The sequence below is a fragment of the Melopsittacus undulatus genome, chromosome 9 (genome assembly GCF_012275295.1).
Source record: "Melopsittacus undulatus isolate bMelUnd1 chromosome 9, bMelUnd1.mat.Z, whole genome shotgun sequence".
Lineage (NCBI taxonomy): Eukaryota > Metazoa > Chordata > Aves > Psittaciformes > Psittaculidae > Melopsittacus > Melopsittacus undulatus.
The window spans coordinates 22,324,743-22,342,042 of NC_047535.1; the positions used below are offsets into that span (position 1 = coordinate 22,324,743).

At 43.1% G+C, this 17,300-nt stretch overlaps 1 protein-coding gene across 2 annotated transcripts in view; it reads left to right on the forward strand.

Moving 5' to 3' along the window:
• The first annotated feature begins 457 nt into the window (after positions 1–457).
• BICD2 (BICD cargo adaptor 2) overlaps positions 458–17,300 on the forward strand; it is a 90,054-nt gene continuing 73,211 nt past the window's right edge. For both annotated transcript variants that reach the window (XM_005149352.3, XM_031049217.2), the window contains exon 1: positions 458–697. In XM_005149352.3, coding sequence (XP_005149409.1) covers positions 458–697 — 240 coding nt within the window. The remainder of the gene's footprint in view (positions 698–17,300) is intronic.

Consider the following 17,300-nt stretch of genomic DNA (forward strand, 5'->3'; position numbering starts at 1 on the left):
TGAACTTGTTCAGGATGATACGTGCTCCTCCCGGTAGTGCTTCCCCCGCGCCACTCAGCAGGCACAGTCGCCGACGCCCAGCAGGGGCCGCTCTCCTCCCCCGTTACTACCACCCCCCGTCGTCATGCACGCTGGGAGTTGTAGTCTGTGCATACTGCCTTCCCGCCGGATACGCCGGACGCCGGACTACAACTCCCAGCGTGCTACGGGAGGCCCGGCCAGCCGTTCCTTTTGAATGATTTCACTGCGGTCGGTGCTTGAGGTGAGCATCTCCGCAGCGGCGCTCGGGGAGCGGCGGCTCAGCGGGCGCTTCGCCCGCGGATGGCAGCCCGAACGGGCCGCGCCATGGCTGTGCGTGGCCTGCGGTGCTGGTAGGAGCCGCACACGGGCTGTGTGTTCACCTTCTCGCCCGTCCGCCGGCCGAGCCGGCTGGGAGCCGGCGGCTGCCCCCGTCGACATGTCGTTGGCCATGGAGGAAGAAGAATACTCCAAGCTGGTGATGGAATCGGAACCCGAGTGGCTGCGGAGCGAGATCAAGCGGCTGTTCCAGGAGTTGGGCGAGACCACGAGGGAGAAGATCCAGGCGGCGGAGTACGGACTGGCCGTACTGGAGGAGAAACAGCAGCTGAAGCAGCAGTACGAGGAGCTGGAGCTGGAGTACGAGACTATCCGCACCGAGATGGAGCAGCTGAAGGAGGTGAGGCTGTGCCGGGGGACCCGGAGGCAGGTGCCCTGCGGAGCGGGCCCTGCCGCTGCGGGAAAAGGAGGCAAAGGCGGCTGGGGGAAGGTGGGAGCGGGGCAGATCACCGTCAGTGGAGCCCGGGGCGATGAGCTGAGGGGCCCTGGGGCTGTGGTGGGGCACTCGGAGAGTCGGAGCTGCCGGCAGAATTCGGAGGAAGGCGAGCAGGCCTCAGTCTTGCTGCCGGCGGCGCGGTCAAACCGTGCTCCAAGATGACAGCTCTTGGAGACAATTGATTTTCAGACCAGGAAAGTGGAAAAATAAAGCGGGGGGGGTGAATGTGTGTGTGTATCTGCCTCTAACCCCCTGTGTTGTGCCGCGGGAATGTTCGAGGGAAGCTTTTGTGTCTCTTCCCGTCCCGTCTTGCCTCAGGCTTTGGTGGCAGGTCGGCCTTGGGGCCGCAGCCAGGAGAGGAAGGCTGCTCTTGGCCGCCCCGCGAAGCGGTGTAGCGCTTCCCCGGCGGGGGCTGCCGGCACCGACCGCTCCTCCGAGCGGGGATCGAGCGGGCGGGGCCGGGACCGGGAGCGTCTGGGGGCTTTTGTGTGGAGGGAGGAATCCTGTGTTGATGTCAGTAACTTACTTACTGCGGACCACCACGAAAATACTATAGTGGCCTTTAGTCCACAGCTTTCCTCTGCTGGAGTTCTCTGATGATGGTGGTGGTATTTTTTTGGCTGGTTGTTTTTTTGTTTGTTTTGGTAGTGGGTTTTGGGTTTTTGTTGTTTTTTTTGGTTGTTGGTTTTCTTTAATATAGATATGTTTTAAGGAAACTTCAGTTCTAATCTGTGTAGAGGAGTAAGGTTTGTCAGGAGAAATTCTGTTTTCTTAAGTCAACTGGCACAAAAGCTTTTCTCATGCAAAGTATTCTGCAGGTCTAGAACACTGAACAGTGCTGCCTCAGGAAGAGCCCTTTCAGAGTGGTATGGACTTGCCAGCGTTTGTAGACACATGGTTAGCTCTCCTTGTGAGAGCATAGCTGAGCCATTGCCAGTTTGCTACATAGCATGGCCCATGGGAAGTTGTTTGCCTGTACCTTGGTTATTCTGGTGATTGTTTTTGTGCAGGCAGATGCTTTACTGCTCTTCAACTGATTTAGGCCTTGCCTTAATTGCAGAAGATCTAATAGAACCTAAGAGATGAATGTATTTGGATTTACTTAAGTGGTGCAAATTTTATCTAATGGCTCTTTAGCTCATTCAGTTGGAAATGGATTTGAAGTAACATCCAAATACACTGTTTCAAAGGGAAAGTTTTAAACTGATTTGTACAAATTCAGCTGAATCTGTGGATGTCTTTGCTTCTTGGTTTTGTAAATAAAGCTTTAATCTGCTTTTATTATGTTACACAAGCATAAGCAAAAGAGGTTAATTACTTTGAATTACGTGGCTATAAACTTGTTAACTAAACATGCAAGCTGAACTGATGTAGTGCTATAACTAAAGCCACATAAGACCAACATGGTTATAGCAGCATATAGTAGCAGAGATGCTGTGTAAAAGTCAAGGATAGAGGCAGTTTTGAAAAGAAGATGAGAACAATAGGATTGTGCTAACAGGAAAGAAGTCGGAAAGCCCATTTGGTAGGTGGGATGGGAAACATGGCATCAAGAGGTGAAACTTATTCAGCACAGAAAAAGGCTTGAAGACAACTTCATTTTGCCCTTATAGGGCAGCAACACTTCAGCAAATTGTAAACGTTATTAAAAAAAAAAGGGGGGGTAAGAAAATGGCAAGATCAGCAATGATTCACTCCTTTTTGCTTTTATTGTTTTGAAGGTTTTGCTTTGTGTGTGCATGTCTTGTAATTAAGTTGAAACCTGGGAGGCAAACAATTCTGGGAACAGCTTGGAGACCCTGCTTGCTAGTCTGCACAGGGAAAAAGCATTGCTCCTCTAGTTTTTCTTGGAATGCTGTAGAAGAATCTGGTCTCCATTAGATCTTTTAAACCTTTAGCAGATGCATGAAGCGTGCTGTCAGAGGAGGAGTTTGTCTTCTTTGCTGCTTATGCAACTTCTTGCTTTTCCCAGGCACAGCTAAAGGAGTGTTGCATACAAGACTTGCCACATGTCAAGCTCCAACCTAAAGGGACTCCACCTTGGGTTACCTGAGGTTGTTCTTGGGGAGGCAGGTAGCATGTCAGACTAGAACAAGAGTGCTTTCCTTTTCTTGCTTCTTAACTGTGACTTCATGCAGGCTTTTAAAATGCAGCAGTTCTAGTCTCTACAGATTTATTCTTTTCTACTGCATCTGGAGCCCTCAGTAGCACAAGGCCATGTTATACCAAATGTTGTGCAGGCATAGAGATGTTTCTTGCACTGCTTGGGTGTTGTAGGTTTGGTTAAACTTTAATTTGTTTAATGTTATAAAGCACCCCATATCATGGCCCTGCTCATGTTGTAGGCAAATGGGCTCCCAGTTTAGGAAATTTGTAATATAATTTGCTGAAAGTACAGGCTGTTCTGCTTACAGTCATCAGATCTTTCATAGATTCCTGGTCAGGTTCTCCTGCCTGTCTCCCATCCCTGATTTTGGCAGAATGTCATAGCCTTAACCTCCACAGTTTTATCCCTTTGGTAAGTGCATATGCCATCCTCAGAGCTGTACCCCATTTTATAGAGATGTCTGTGTGTATTCCCAGTGTTTGCAATTCAAGTCCTCCTGATGAAGCTGGGGAGCTGTTCTTTCTTGCACTGAGGGTCCACACCAACCTCTCTTTAGTCATGGTCCTTGATAAATTGTCAACTCTCCTGAGTTTGTCCCTTAATCTGCTTTGTGTGCTGACTTGATCTCAGATCTTTTATGGTAATTTGTGCTGCATTTCTTCTATCATTTTGATTTGAGAGAGCTAAATTTAAATACAAGCTGTCTTCCCAATTAAACATATTGGGTCACACCTTTGCTTTTGTAAAAGGGAATTGATTTCAGACTATTAAACATTATACATGTGTTCCCTAACTCAAAGGAATAAGATACTGGCTTTCTTGGAGTGACATCGTCACATTGTATGAATATAATTTTTACTGCTGTTCTTTTCACTTCTAGGAGATGTTGTAATGAAGAGTTGTTTCTGTAGGCTGTGTTCAACTAGTAAGTCATTTGGGAGCCTTTGTCTGCAGTAGTGTTAATTGTGTAAATTACAGGGCTTCTGACCTGTCTGAGCTGTCGAAGACAGCTAGGGCCAGCTCTTTGCATGCTCCAGCCCACAAAGTTGATTGACTGAGGGTTCTGTTATTTGTGTTCCTGATGATTTGTCGGGGAATGTGGCATAGGTTAACTTGGATAGGGTACTGCTTTACTCAGTACTTTTGAGTTGCTTTTGAGATGTCAGTTAGATTGATAACTATGAGCTCACTTATAAAACTGGCTGCTGTCCAAAGCTCCTTTCTGATTAGGTAGTTATGTTGCATTGGTGGTTACAGAGTTGCATTAAATACTTTGGAAAACATGGGTGTTATGAATTACTTAGTTCTGTAACATAAAAGTATGCAAATAGACTGTGGCTTTCCTAAAAAGCCAAGTCTAAAAGCATGTGTCAGTGCATCACAGTTAATGTGATATATATAGTTTATATATGGTTTTTAAGGGGGGGTAGGGGGAGGCTTATAAGGAGGGCTGGTGACATCTGTATGGTGACCTTATATCTGTTGGCTTTTTTTTTTTTTTTTTGCTTTTAAGGATAGTGTATTGACTTTATACCATGATTTGAATTCTGTCTAGAGGATTCCTGGTAGACTTGGAAGCTGTATTTGACAGAAAACATTCAAATAACACATTCCTGCTTTGTTTCTGACTAAGCTAAAGTGGGGTGTCTTATGCAGCTGATGTGATATGTTCATGGCTGTAATATTTGTGCTGTTTATTTAAATGTGCTGCTCAGGTGGAGTGTACAGTATCTGTGATCACCGACAGAAATTTTGATTTGTTTAATTCACTTAAATATGTAGCAGTTACTTGGATATGTGATACATCATACAGACTGGTTTAGTGTTTTCACTATGCACCTTTAAAAGGTGCATAGCAGTGATTTTTTTCCTTATTGTGTTAATCTAATTTCAAAACATTTTACTAATTGTACTTCTGTATTGCTGTGCTCATTTTGTGTGTAGGAACGTAAGGGCAAAGAAGGTAAAAATGGCTGGGCTAGAGTCACAAAACAAGCCAGTAGCAGACCGGGATTAAAACCTCTGTGCTCATAGTTCGGTGCTGGATTGACTGTTTTTCCATTCTGTCATAGTAAATAATGATGCTCAGTAGCTCTATGGCCTCATGTATACCTCTGCAGCCTCCTCCTAATAAACGTTCAGGTGTGATTTTGAATCCTGCTGAAAGGCAAGGGTCTTAATGACATTTGAGATTGCCCCTAACCTTCCAGTGCTGTTAAAACAAAAGAAAATGGGCTTGGTGGTTTGTTTTTCTTTTTTTGGTTGTTTTCTTTTTTAGTTGTTTTCTTTTTTGGTTGTTGTGTGTGTATGTGGGTTGTTGGTTTTTTTTGTTTTTTAATAAATTCTGGTTATACACATGTAAATATAGAATTAAGAAAAGTACAACTACAAATTGATATTGGGGAAGTGATATGAGTTTTCACATACTAATGGAAAATAAGTTATACTTCTGTGAACTTATTTTGTGGATTTAATGGCAGTTGTTACTTGAGCCCTAGCACCTGCAACAGCTCAAATGTAAGAATAGAACAGAATTGCTGCGTCTAGCGTAGAATCAGACTGGAAACTGGTTGAGGTAAGTAAAATACTCCCATGTAAACTAAGTTTCTTATATTTTGATAAGTCATAGTTGATGTACATTAAGAATACCTGTAATTTAATCTGATGCCTGCAGTGGTAAAGACCCTTAGTAGTGTATTTTGGAAAAGCTACCTTTCTTACATATCCTTATTTTGGAAAAAAAAGAAAATCTGGGAAATGAAACATTCCAGTTTTTCCTGCTGTTCTAGAAATAGTAATCTGTAAGGCTTCATGTTGCTAACTTCATTCTCTTTGCCAGTGTTGCTTCAGCTGCCTTTCTTAAAAATCCACGTAATTATATTTTAAAGTGATGATTTCAAATTATGTTCTTGTGAAATTGCTGACTTTTATTATTGGCCTTTTTCTGATAAAATTCCCTAAACCTGAGGTAACGTAACATCCATAGATATTTGGGTGACTTAAATTGTTAAAAAAAAACCATGTTTCTGGAGTAGTGGTTTTCTCGAAGCTGCTGTAGTCTCAGTTGAGAGTTGAGTCTTGGTGAAACGTGTTTTCTGTTTTGTGATGCTTGTCTGTGCCTCAGCCCAGAATGAGGCTGTCCCTGACCCTCCAGCAAGTATTAGATAATTTGTTGCTAATTTTCTACATTAGTTTAAACCCAAGGTTCAGGAAACAAAAGCTTGGCATCAGTAGTGCCATTTACTATATAGGGCTGTTTGCTGTCCTGGTGGAGGGGATAAAGTGAACTGTGCTCTTTTTTTATTGTGTTTTTGTTTGTTTGTTTATTTTGTTTTGGTTTTTGTTTTGCTTTGGTAGCAGATTTCTTCTTGCTTTCAAGTTACTTCAGTTCCCAGATTTGGGTTTCAGGTGTGTGAAGGTGCTGCGTCTCAGTGAACCTGTTGCAGCAGCAGCAAATAGATAATGAGAGGAGTATTTCAAGCTAGTCTTGCTGCTGAGCTTGACCATTAAACTGCTGCCTGAATAGTCCAAATGCCACAGCCTGTGCAGTGTGTGTTGGGTCCATCTCATTTGGCTGCTGGGAATTAGCAGTCTCGAGGTGCTGCTGTGGCAGCAGCATTATTGTCAGGCTGGTAGTTATGGTAGCGGTCTCTACTGGGATGTAGTCTCTCTTGCAACGCTTCTTGTCTTTACCCAGATAAACTTCCTGTTAGAGACTTGCATTTGGCATAATTCAGTGCACAGTCCCAGATGGGGACAGCTGAGAGCTGAGGCTCTGCATGTGGGCTGGAGGGCTGTCGTGGTGTTTCGGACACGGTGACAGGGTCAGCCATGGGGACAGGCAGTCTAGGCAGAAGAAATACTGCATTAACTACTTGAGGGATGGAACACCTCTCCTTTGAGGAAAGGCTGAGAGACTTGGGGTTTTTCAACCTGGTGAAGACTCCATGGAGATGTTATTGCAGCCTTTCAGTGATTAAAATGAGAAAGATGGGGAAAGACTTTTTATCAAGGCATGTTGTGATAGCATGAGAGGTGACCTTAAAACTAAAATAGATTCAGGCTGGATGTGAGGAAAAAAATTCTTTACAATGAGGGTGGTAAAATCCTGTCATAGGTTGCCCAGAGAAGTGGTGGATGCACCATCCCTGGACATATTCAGGACCAGGCTGGATATCATTCTGAGCAACCTGATCTAGTGAAGCTGTCCCTGCTTCACTGCAGGGGGTTGGACTGCATGAGCTTTGAGAGTCCCTTCCACTCTGAACTATTCTGTGGTTCTGCACACTGGCAGTCCCCCTCCACAGGTGCCACAGAGTAAGAGTATTTCAAAGTGACATTAGTAAGGGCTTGTGTGAACTTAGAGGGTTTCCAACAGGCACAGCTCTGCAAGTGGCAACTGTGTGTTCATACATCCCTGGAGTGGAAGTTTGTGCAGCCCTGATGTGCTAGACATGCTGCCTGGAAACTGAAAGTCTCAAAAGTCATCACTGTTTTGTCACATGGGGTTTTTGTGCAGCTCTGCTGTGGTGATACCCACAGTTAAATCATAATTCTTACTTGCCATTTCAGGATCTGCTGGAATGTGCTTGCTAGTTTCTGGGCTGTTAATGCAGAATTTGTACTTTGAATTTAGGACCATTTTTCTTAGAATCTGAAAGAAAATTCTAATTATTTGGAAAATTACCTGGTTTCCTTAGGAGGAGGGCGAGTGGGTGGGAATAGCAGTTTTGGTCTGTGTCCTCTCTGTCACTGTTGAACAGAACTGGTCCTGTAGTTCAGCTCTGGTTCCAAGGCAGAGAAGTATTGACCTAATGGATGAATAAACTTATTTCTTCTGGACTGTGTGCTGCCGCAGAATTAATGGATTCACCATTTCCTCTTTTGCTGTACTGTGTGTGAGGTTGTGACTAATCTGTAGGAGTGTGGGGCCATAACATGGCTTCCAGAGGGTGGTGCTTCCTCCAGGCATTAGTTTGCTTTTTTTCTCTCTTTTGGCAGGCTGCAGAGAATTGTTTGTTCAGTTCTGGTAACCCAGCAACAGAGGAATGAGATCTACAAAACCTTAGCAGGGGCAAGTGACATAAATAAACTGCAATCCAAATGAATGCAGGATCCTCCATTTTGGTGAATAGCTGAAGTTTTAAGTGTAGTAGCTGCAGAAATGTGACTTTCTTAATATTTTCCCCTTCTTCCACCTCATGCTTTCCTTCCCTTTCTCTCTTCCCATCACTGCTGTGGCTGAAGTGGAGTCTGCTTCCACAAGCCACCATCTGTCCACTCGCCTGCAGACAGGCATCACTTTGGTGTGGGTAGATGGGACCTACCTGAAGAGTCTGCTAAGAGCTGTGGTCTTGCCCATAAAATGGGACGATTTGCACCTGGGGCTGTAGGGAAGCAGGGATCCACACAGAAAACATCTTGGCTGTGGAATCTGTGTGTGTGGATGTGGGCCTGATTGGGAATGTTTGGCCCAAACTGAAGTGCAGTGTGGGGATGGTTTTGGTTTCTCTGGACTGCTGCAGTTGTGTTTGGCACTTGGGCTGGGAAGCAGCTGTGCAGCACTGGGACCCATACAGCTCTCACTAAAACAAATGGTGTGCCTCATGGTATACTGCTGTCTGCTGTGGCATATGCCATACTCCCTTGTTTCTTTAAATCTTTTGTTTTCACCTCTTAATTGCTGCTAATATGTATCCTGGATATTGGATATAGGCATTGAAGCACTATTATGATAAATTCATTATAATAGACTTCATTAGAAAGTCTCTCTGCATGTCCTGTCTGTCACTGTTGAACAGAACTGGTCCTGTAGTTCAGCTCTGGTTCCAAGGCAGAGAACTGTATTGATCTAATGGATGAATAAACTTATTTCTTCAATGTTGCTACAAACTAAAAGGACACTTGAACAGCCATCTAACCTGCTGAAATCATGTAAGTTTCACTGCTTCCTGTGCACAGAGATTTTGCTACATCCTATTTTAGTCTCTTTCCATGATAAGAACCCTTTTGTTTTGAAATGATTGATGGGTGATGTTTGTTTGGCACTTGTTCTTTTGCATGAATAGATGACTCTGAAGTTGAAGAAATTTTCCTGCACTCCCTGCCCACAGGAGGGATTTGGTTGGGATATCCAGTGTGGCTAAATATTGTCACATGTATGTAACCCAGCCCAGCCCACTAGTTCTTGCTAGAGCTTGGCAGCGGGTGCACTGCCAGTAGCTGTGAATGAAAGCTTTCAATAGTGCGATGCTAGGAAGGAAATGGAGAATGCATTTTCAATCATTTGGTATAGAATTATTTTGTGGTTTTCTCTGATCAGGTACTCATGTTTCACATAAATAATTTATCTTGAATTGAGGAACAGGGATTAATCTATTAATTTCCAGCTCAAATTTTCATTTGTCCCTTTTAAATTTTATATAAATGTACATAATTTAACAGCTATAATGTGAGACTTGACCTATAACAAAAGGTGCCATTTTGCCTTTCATCAAATACCTATTCATTCACACAATTCTTTTTTTTCCTCATCAAACTTTTGTGGCTTCTATCTCATGTTTCTCGTTGCAAAATCCAATTTACATGTTTGGCAATGGCTTTTATTCTGTCACTCAGCAATACTGCGATGTTCTTCATCATCTTACAACTGTAGTGGTACGCAGAGGGTTTTAAAGAAGAATCTGCATTGTGATGAAACATACAAGAAAATGCAAAACTTTGTGCACCCTCTGAAGTATTTGTACCCTTAAGACGGCTTTGCCCTGGCCTTGTTCTCTAGAAAAATATGCAGATTTTCTTTTCTCCCAATTATAATTGAGTTCCTAGCTTTGTGATCTTAAATAAATCTGACTGCTGTAGCTTTTGACGGCCAGCTTTCTGGTCTTTCGTAACAATACAGATGGTTGTTTATAAATTTGAATGGCTGGTTGGTTTTTGAGATGAATTAGATCCTGTCATGTAAAAATCTGCCTTGTGTGTACATAAGAAGTAAGCCCAATTTGAAAGTGGGATCTTTAGCATACTGTAGAACTAGAGAGAATCTGCACTTAAACAGTGTAAATAAGTTAACTTCCAGTGCATGAAAACCAGAAAATTTTGTAAGTTGGAAAATCCCCTTGCCATGGCAGGTATAGGCCTTGTTTGTGTGTTTGTGGAGGCTTTTTTTTTCCCTGATGGCAAGGAGAAATTTGCAATTTCAGGTATTACACTGGGCTTATTTTTAGTCTTGTTTTGCGATTTCTTTCCCTATCTATCTTTAATAAGAATTTTACTTTAAATCCAAACTTCTATAATTCTCTTCTTATTGGTTTTGGCAAACGTTTCTGATTTTCTCAGTCTGCTTGTGTTAGGATGTAATGGTCTTTTCCTGATGGTATTTTTGTGATCAAAACCATGTCAGGCAGGCAGGAAGGCACTTAACTCTCTCATGTCAACTGCAGAGGTTACAGAGAGCTGACAAGGGCAGAGTAGTTACTTTCCCTCATTTCTAAGATTTCTCTAACAGCTAAGGATTCAGTTGTGATGATGCCCTCTGGGACTTGAGTGGGGACAGAGACTAGCCTCATATCACTTTGTTTCATATGTGAGTTATGACAAGCTTGCCAGAAAAAACTAATTGAAGTGAGAGGAACTTAGGAAAACATTAAATCCTCTTCTGTATGCTGGGCTCACACAGGATGTGGTGATACATGTAGCCTGGTGCAGCAGACCTGTTCAGGGGAGACAAATGTGAGAAAGCTGCCCCTCTAGCCTCAAATACAGCTTTTCGTAGACAAAAACTTGGCTTTGTGCACTGCCTTTTTATTGCCAGTCTTGAATGCCAAGAATTGAGCCTTTAAAAAAAAAATCATGCCTACAGTTCTTTGAAGTAAGGCCGGAGGAAGAAAGAATTGAGAATTGGGTGACTAGTTTCTTTTGCGCACCCGCAGAGGCTAGAAAGCACTTGAACTGCCCCTGTGTTTCCCCTCCTTCTCTCCTGAAGAGGACTGCAGTAGTTGTATTTTAAATGCCAGATCATCTAAGACCTCTGATAGTCGTCTTTGTATGTATGTGCACATCTGAGATGTTAACTCAGTGTCTGACCTTGTACAGATGTTTGTACTCCTGAGCCCCAATGTAAACAAATGCATGCATAAAACCATGCCCAGAAGTCTGTAGCTGCTGTGAATTTAACGTGGGTTAGGGCTCATGTGTTCAAAAAACCTTAGTTGCAGCTTTTCTAAAACCAGCACAAAAATGTATTCTGTTGTTCTCTAGTAACTTACAAATGGGAGATTTAATGGAAATGCAGATGGACCCTGAAACCTAAAGACCAGGACTGCTTCCCCAACAGGAAAATGATGTGCTAGCATTGCTTTGGAGAGCAGGTGCTGCAGTGGGGAAGTTCAGTGAGATACCCTCATGAATACTTGGATTTAGTTCTGCAGTTGCAAGCACCAAATTTTTGTCTAATTTTTCTCCCTCCTTTATTTTAAATGGGTTAGGAATGTTTTATGGGCAGGAAATGGGAATGGCTGTTCTGTGAGCACAGCTGTTTTAAATAAACTAGTGGAAGGAACCCTCCCCTTTTGGAAATGGCCAAAACTCTCTTGGAATGCGAATAGCTATTTTCTTTTTGAAACAGCAGACTTAGCTTTTAGACAGTGCTCTTGTAGCCTTGGTTTAAAGCATCACAGGTTTCCTTACTGAGGCTACTAAGGATGTTTCCCTAATTAAAATTTGTGATAAAGTAAGTTGAAGGAAAGAGATTTTAGATTTTACTCTTTAGTACTGAAGTTTAATCTTAATTTAACATTCATTCCTTCTTTAATTCCGAATTTTAAATCTTGTTACCCTTGTTGAGAAAGGAGCTACATCCTAAAATTCCACAAATGTGTTTTCAAGTAAAACAATGTACTTAATTATTGATAAAATTACCTTAAATACAGCCCATGAGATTAGCATTTCCTCATATGCGTTACAGTACAATTAAACACTGAATGGATGGACTTGGCTAATTTAATGTGACCTTGGTGAACTGCATTGAGAAATCTCTTTGAACATATCAAACCTAATTGTAAACACAAATTTCCCCATGACACGCAGGTAATACAATGCAGGTTTCTGTATTATATTTGGAAGTTAATGAAGCCTAGATGTGTATCGAGTATCTTGCAGCAGAAGGCAGCTTCTTCTATTTTTATTCCTTACTTTCTGTACATACACATGCATGTCTGGCAATTTCCAGCGTTATGAGAAGACTGAAAGAGCTGTTCTTTGTTTTTTTGCATACAATAGCTAAATGCAAGAACAAAGTATCTTCAACCTGCAGCTCTTTGTAAGAATGTATTTTGAAAAATGCTTATGATCATTGACTTATATATGTATAAATAATGAAAGGGTGTGTAAATCATTGTCTTAAGTAGATCCTGTCAGCTGCCAGTTGTGTGGGGAAAGGGGTAAGGAGCACAAGTCTGGTATGAGCTAGGACTGAGCTTGCAACTTTCAATCTTTGTTTACATGCCGCAGGCTTATCCAAGCAGGGAGTTCCACAGAAACCTTCCTAGAGCTGTGGTGGTGGAGAACGTTGCAGCTTTGTCCCATACCTTGCACTGCCCCCCCACACCCATGAGTGCTGTGTTTGCTTTCCAAGTAAACTTTCCTGGAGAGTTTCATTGGATCTGTGAAAAGATTTTTGAAGGTATCTTTCACAAGAGTGAGTTGTGAAGTTGTGGAGGTGCCTCTCCCATTTTCTGGCTCCTAGAAGTGTTCCATGTGTGACGGTTTGTCCCCTTTTGTTCAGATCCCTTCTGATGACAGTTGCTGAACTCAGTCTCCTAATCAAATAACACGTAAGTTTGGTCTTAAAGTTTCTCCAGAAAGATAAAAAAAACCTGTTGTCTTTTCCTTTTTAAGTTGTTTTCTCAAAATAACTGTTTCGCACACCCTCGTGCCTGTCTGGCGCACTCGAGAGTCACAGTTTTGATGGACTTGAAAGGGAGTCTCTGGGGCTGGGGGTAATGTGAACTGGGCAGGCTGAACAACTGGGAGAGTGGCAAGTGAGTCTGAGCTCCCCACAGGAACCACGAGAAACTGCAGTTGCTCGGTTCAATAGACCACAAGCTCCAGCCTCCTGCCTGTCTTGGGGCTGTATGCTTCTCAGTAGATCCACAGGGCTTTGGTTTTGTTATGTCTCTGCTGCTGATTGTGGAATCACTGCAGTTGGAGAGCAGAGTACTTTACATAACCTTTATAAGATTTCTCCTTTTTCTGTTCAGGAAGGATTTTTACCAAAAGGTTGTCAAAAGCGGAGTCTCAGATAACAACAACAACAACAACAACAACAACAACAAAACCAGTTTTATTTGAAATTTAACATTACTAATCTGTTACAAGCCTGTAATTTTTCTTAAAATGTTAGCAATTACTATATGTAACTTGCTTCCAGTTGTGCATGTGTGTCATATTTTGTCTTGCATGGTTTATATATATAGGTAAACATTACATAGTAATTTCTATATTCACTATGAAATATTCTAACAATGGCAGGTGTACAAGTATTTGCACCATTGGCTTAAAAAGAAAATGGTAAGTATTGGCCATTGACTGAAGCATAGTTAAGCAGGGAAGAAATGTGCCTTGGGATAAGTAATGTCCAGACAAGCTGTCTTCCTCTCTTGTAAGAATCCAAATACTAGCCAACTTCAAATGAAAGTTTATCTTTGCAAGACTGATAAGTTTGTCAGTGGTGGAGAGCTGATGGTGATCATACAGAAGATTTGCATGTTAATAGCTTGCTACTGTGTCTTCTCTTGATCAAGTGGAGGTTTATCTGGAGTGAGCATGCTGGGTGCTGTGATGATGGGCACTGCAAGAGAGAATAGTGCACTGAGAAGGTGCCACACACAATAGCCTGTAGCTGACTGACAGACTGCATTGAGAGACTGTACTTTCTGCATGAGAACAAGTGAGATTTGCCTTGGAATAGTTTCAGGCTGGGATGGATGGAAAGGGCTCAGGACATGCTGATTGGGAATTGTAGGAATGTGTGAGTGTGCAGTTTGATGGTTCGAACATAACATTTGCTAGGTTCCACCTTCAGCTATGTCAGTGGCTTCACTGCAGCCACATTTGCCTGAGAAACAATAAGCAAAATATAAAGCAGCTGGTTTTGTAAGTTTCTTCTTTTAGAATTACAGAATCCCAGACTGGTTTGTGTTGGAAGAGACCTTAAAGCTCATCCAGTTCCAATCCCTGCCACAGGCAGGGACACTTTCCACTAGAGCAGCTTGCTCCAAGCCCCTGTGTCCAACCTGGCCTTGAACACTGCCAGGGATGGGGCAGCCACAGCTTCTCTGGGCACCTGTGCCAGCGCCTCAGCATCCTCACAGGAAAGAGCTTCTGCTAAGAGCTCATCTCAGTCTCCCCTCTCTCAGTTTAAACCCTTGTCCTGTCCCTACAGGCCCTTGTCCAAAGCCCCTCTCCAGGTTTCCTGGAGCCCCTTTAAGCACTGGAGCTGCTCTAAGGTCTCCCCTTCAGGAGAGAAGGCTGCCCCAGCCCAGCTCTCTCAGCCTGGCTCTAGAGCAGATCTGCTCCAGCCCTCGCAGCATCTCCATGGCCTTGCTCCAACAGCTCCATGTCCCTCTTGTGCTGCTGCCCCAGAGCTGGATCAGGGTTGCAGGGGAGGTCTCCCCAGATCACAGCAGAGGGGCAGGATCCCTTCCCTGAGCTGCTGCTCATGCTCTGGGGGTGCAGCCCAGCACACGGGGGGTTTGGGCTCAAGCGCACACTGAAGTCGGGTCATGGGGAGCTTCTTGCCACCCACACACCCATTCCTTATTTGGATGTAAGAAGTACGTGGTTTTTTGGGTTTTTTTTTTTGCATGAGTACAGGCTGTGATCTCTACTGTGAGTCCAATTCAGGAAGCTGTTTAAAGGTAGGCTGAAGCCAAATTATCCAAAATAATCCCTGGGAAATGAGGCAGCTTGCAGTTAACTGGCTAAATTAGGACAGTGTTTGGGGAGTAGTGATGTTTTAAAACATGCTGCCACTCCCCCACTGGTTACAGTAAAGTCTTGTTCAAAGACCTTTCAGTAATCATGGACAGTAAAAGCATGTTTGAGTTGCTTGGAACCAATCCAGATGTGGAGTTTTTTTAGCTCCTGCCTCTAGTGTATCTGTGTTGCTTCAGAACAGTCCATAAAAACTAGAGAGTGAACCATAGCACATACATAAGTAACCACAAGCACAATGTGCCATGTTAATTTATTTTCTCATTTTCTCTTTTTTTGCTGATAGGTTATGGGGCATCCATCTTTGGAGGCAATCAAAACCCAACTGGACAGAGTCCTGAACAGCCTGCTGTAGGCAGCTGTGCTTTAAGCAGGAAAGTTGAACTAGGTGATCATCAGAGGTCCCTTCCAGTCTCAACTGGAAGCAGATGCTATCTGCTGCTTACATGCATGCTTTATAACATGCCCTGTAATTTGGGATGCAGTTAGAGATACAGTTTGAACTCAGTTTTATGATTCCCCTCTTCCAGCTATGTTTAGGCAGTGAATTCTTGCTGAAAGATTGAGTAGCTGAATCTAGATTTTAGCTACTAAGAGGAGCATGTGAGATGTTAGCTGTTTGACTGGATTTGAGAAGGGCTGAAGGAAAATTGACTTCTGTAACACTTAGCAGCATTACCTCTTGTGAAAGGAATGCTGAGATGGGTTATCTTCTGTCACCACAGGCCTTTTGCAGGCTTTATAGTTTCATGCCCACAGTTAGGTTGAGTTATAACAGTTAGGTTGAGTTTTAAACAGTTAGGTTGAGTTTTAAACAGTTAATGCCCACAGTTAGGTTGAGTTTATAACTTTATAGTTATAACAGTTAGGTTGAGTTTTAAACTTTATAGTTTCATGCTCACAACACTCTCTTGTTGAGTTTGGAAGCCCACCTCTTACCCCTCCATGTATTCTACATCAGTCTATCTCCTCTCCTTATGAACTGCTGTTTAACTCCTAGAATGGTGTGCATGAATTACAGTCACCTTTTAACTTTTCTAGGGTTCTGGGATGGGAAAAATCATGTATTTCAGGATTAGGTTTGACACGAGTGAGCCATTATACTTTTCCGTCCTCTTGGATCCCCAGTGGAGGTAAGTGCCATGGTGAATTGGAGGGACACTGTACTTAAGACTGTCCATGGCCAGTAGAATGAGGCTTGACATATGTATCTTAGCCTGTTGTTAGCTCCTCTTTCCTGAATTTTGGGAGGTTTTTAGGAAGATGAGAAAGCTTCTTAGTGTGTAGGGTTAGTGTCAGAGCTGCTGGCACAGCGGACTTGAACATCATCTGGCCTGTAAATTTGGAGGAAAACTTTCCCATCAAAACGTTCTGTATTTCAGCCTCTCATGCATATGTCTCGGGCAGGGGGAGCACAGCTTTCACAGCAGTTGTGTGTTTAAGACAAGCTTCATCCAAGGACTTACTTGCAAATCAGCTTGTTTTTATCCTCTCTGCAAAGAAATGTCTCAGTAGATTCCTTGCTGCTTACTCATTGAATTTGAAAACAGGTAGAAGCCAAACAACAGGAGTGCGGTAAGAAATGTTGACAGGGAGCTGCTGATACCTGCAGGTACATCTGCATAAAAGGGAAGCTGTGTGGATTTATATTAGGTACTGTAATGGTTTGTAGCTGGTTGTTCTAATCTAGCCTGTGTAGGCAGGCACTTTAAAATATGAGTTCTTGGGACTGAAGCAAATGGACCCTTTTAATGTGACACAAAGCCTGTTAACATCAAAATTGGTCTGATGTTCCTCTGACATCCCCATTGTTAGGGTTTGTGGGGAGCATAGTAGGGCATTCATTCCTTTCATGCTTCTCAGCCTGTGGGACTGCAGCTGGGAACCTCTAGGAATCTGGCTCATATGGGGCTGGTGAAGCCCCTGCAAGGCATCTGTTCACTTCTGAGGTCTTGGCTCTGAAAATTGTGAGAACTGGTCTCAAAGAGTACTTATGGGCCCTGTGGTTTACCAAGCTTCTACTTGATCAGTGTGGGGTTTATTGCCTCACAACAGTCCTGTCCCGTCCTTACAATAGGCCTGAAATAGTGTTAAAGTTAACACTGTATTTTTATGTGTGCTTCACAAAGAGTGTATTTTCTCATTATCATCATTCTCTGTAGCAGGGTCATCTCCATAGAAAGTGATTAATTTGAAAGTGTTTCTCTTGCCCTGGGCTCCCCTTTTGCTGCCTGTGTTTGTCATGTGTTAGCTTTGTCTTACTGCACATAATTCTAGGCTTTGTGTGAAAAATGGGACCTTAATCTTCAGTGAGCTCTGCTATACAAGGCAATGGAGCTTCCACAAGATGTGGAGTTTATGCAGGTCTGAGTTTTGTTCCATTGCCTCTTGGTTTAATGAGGCTCT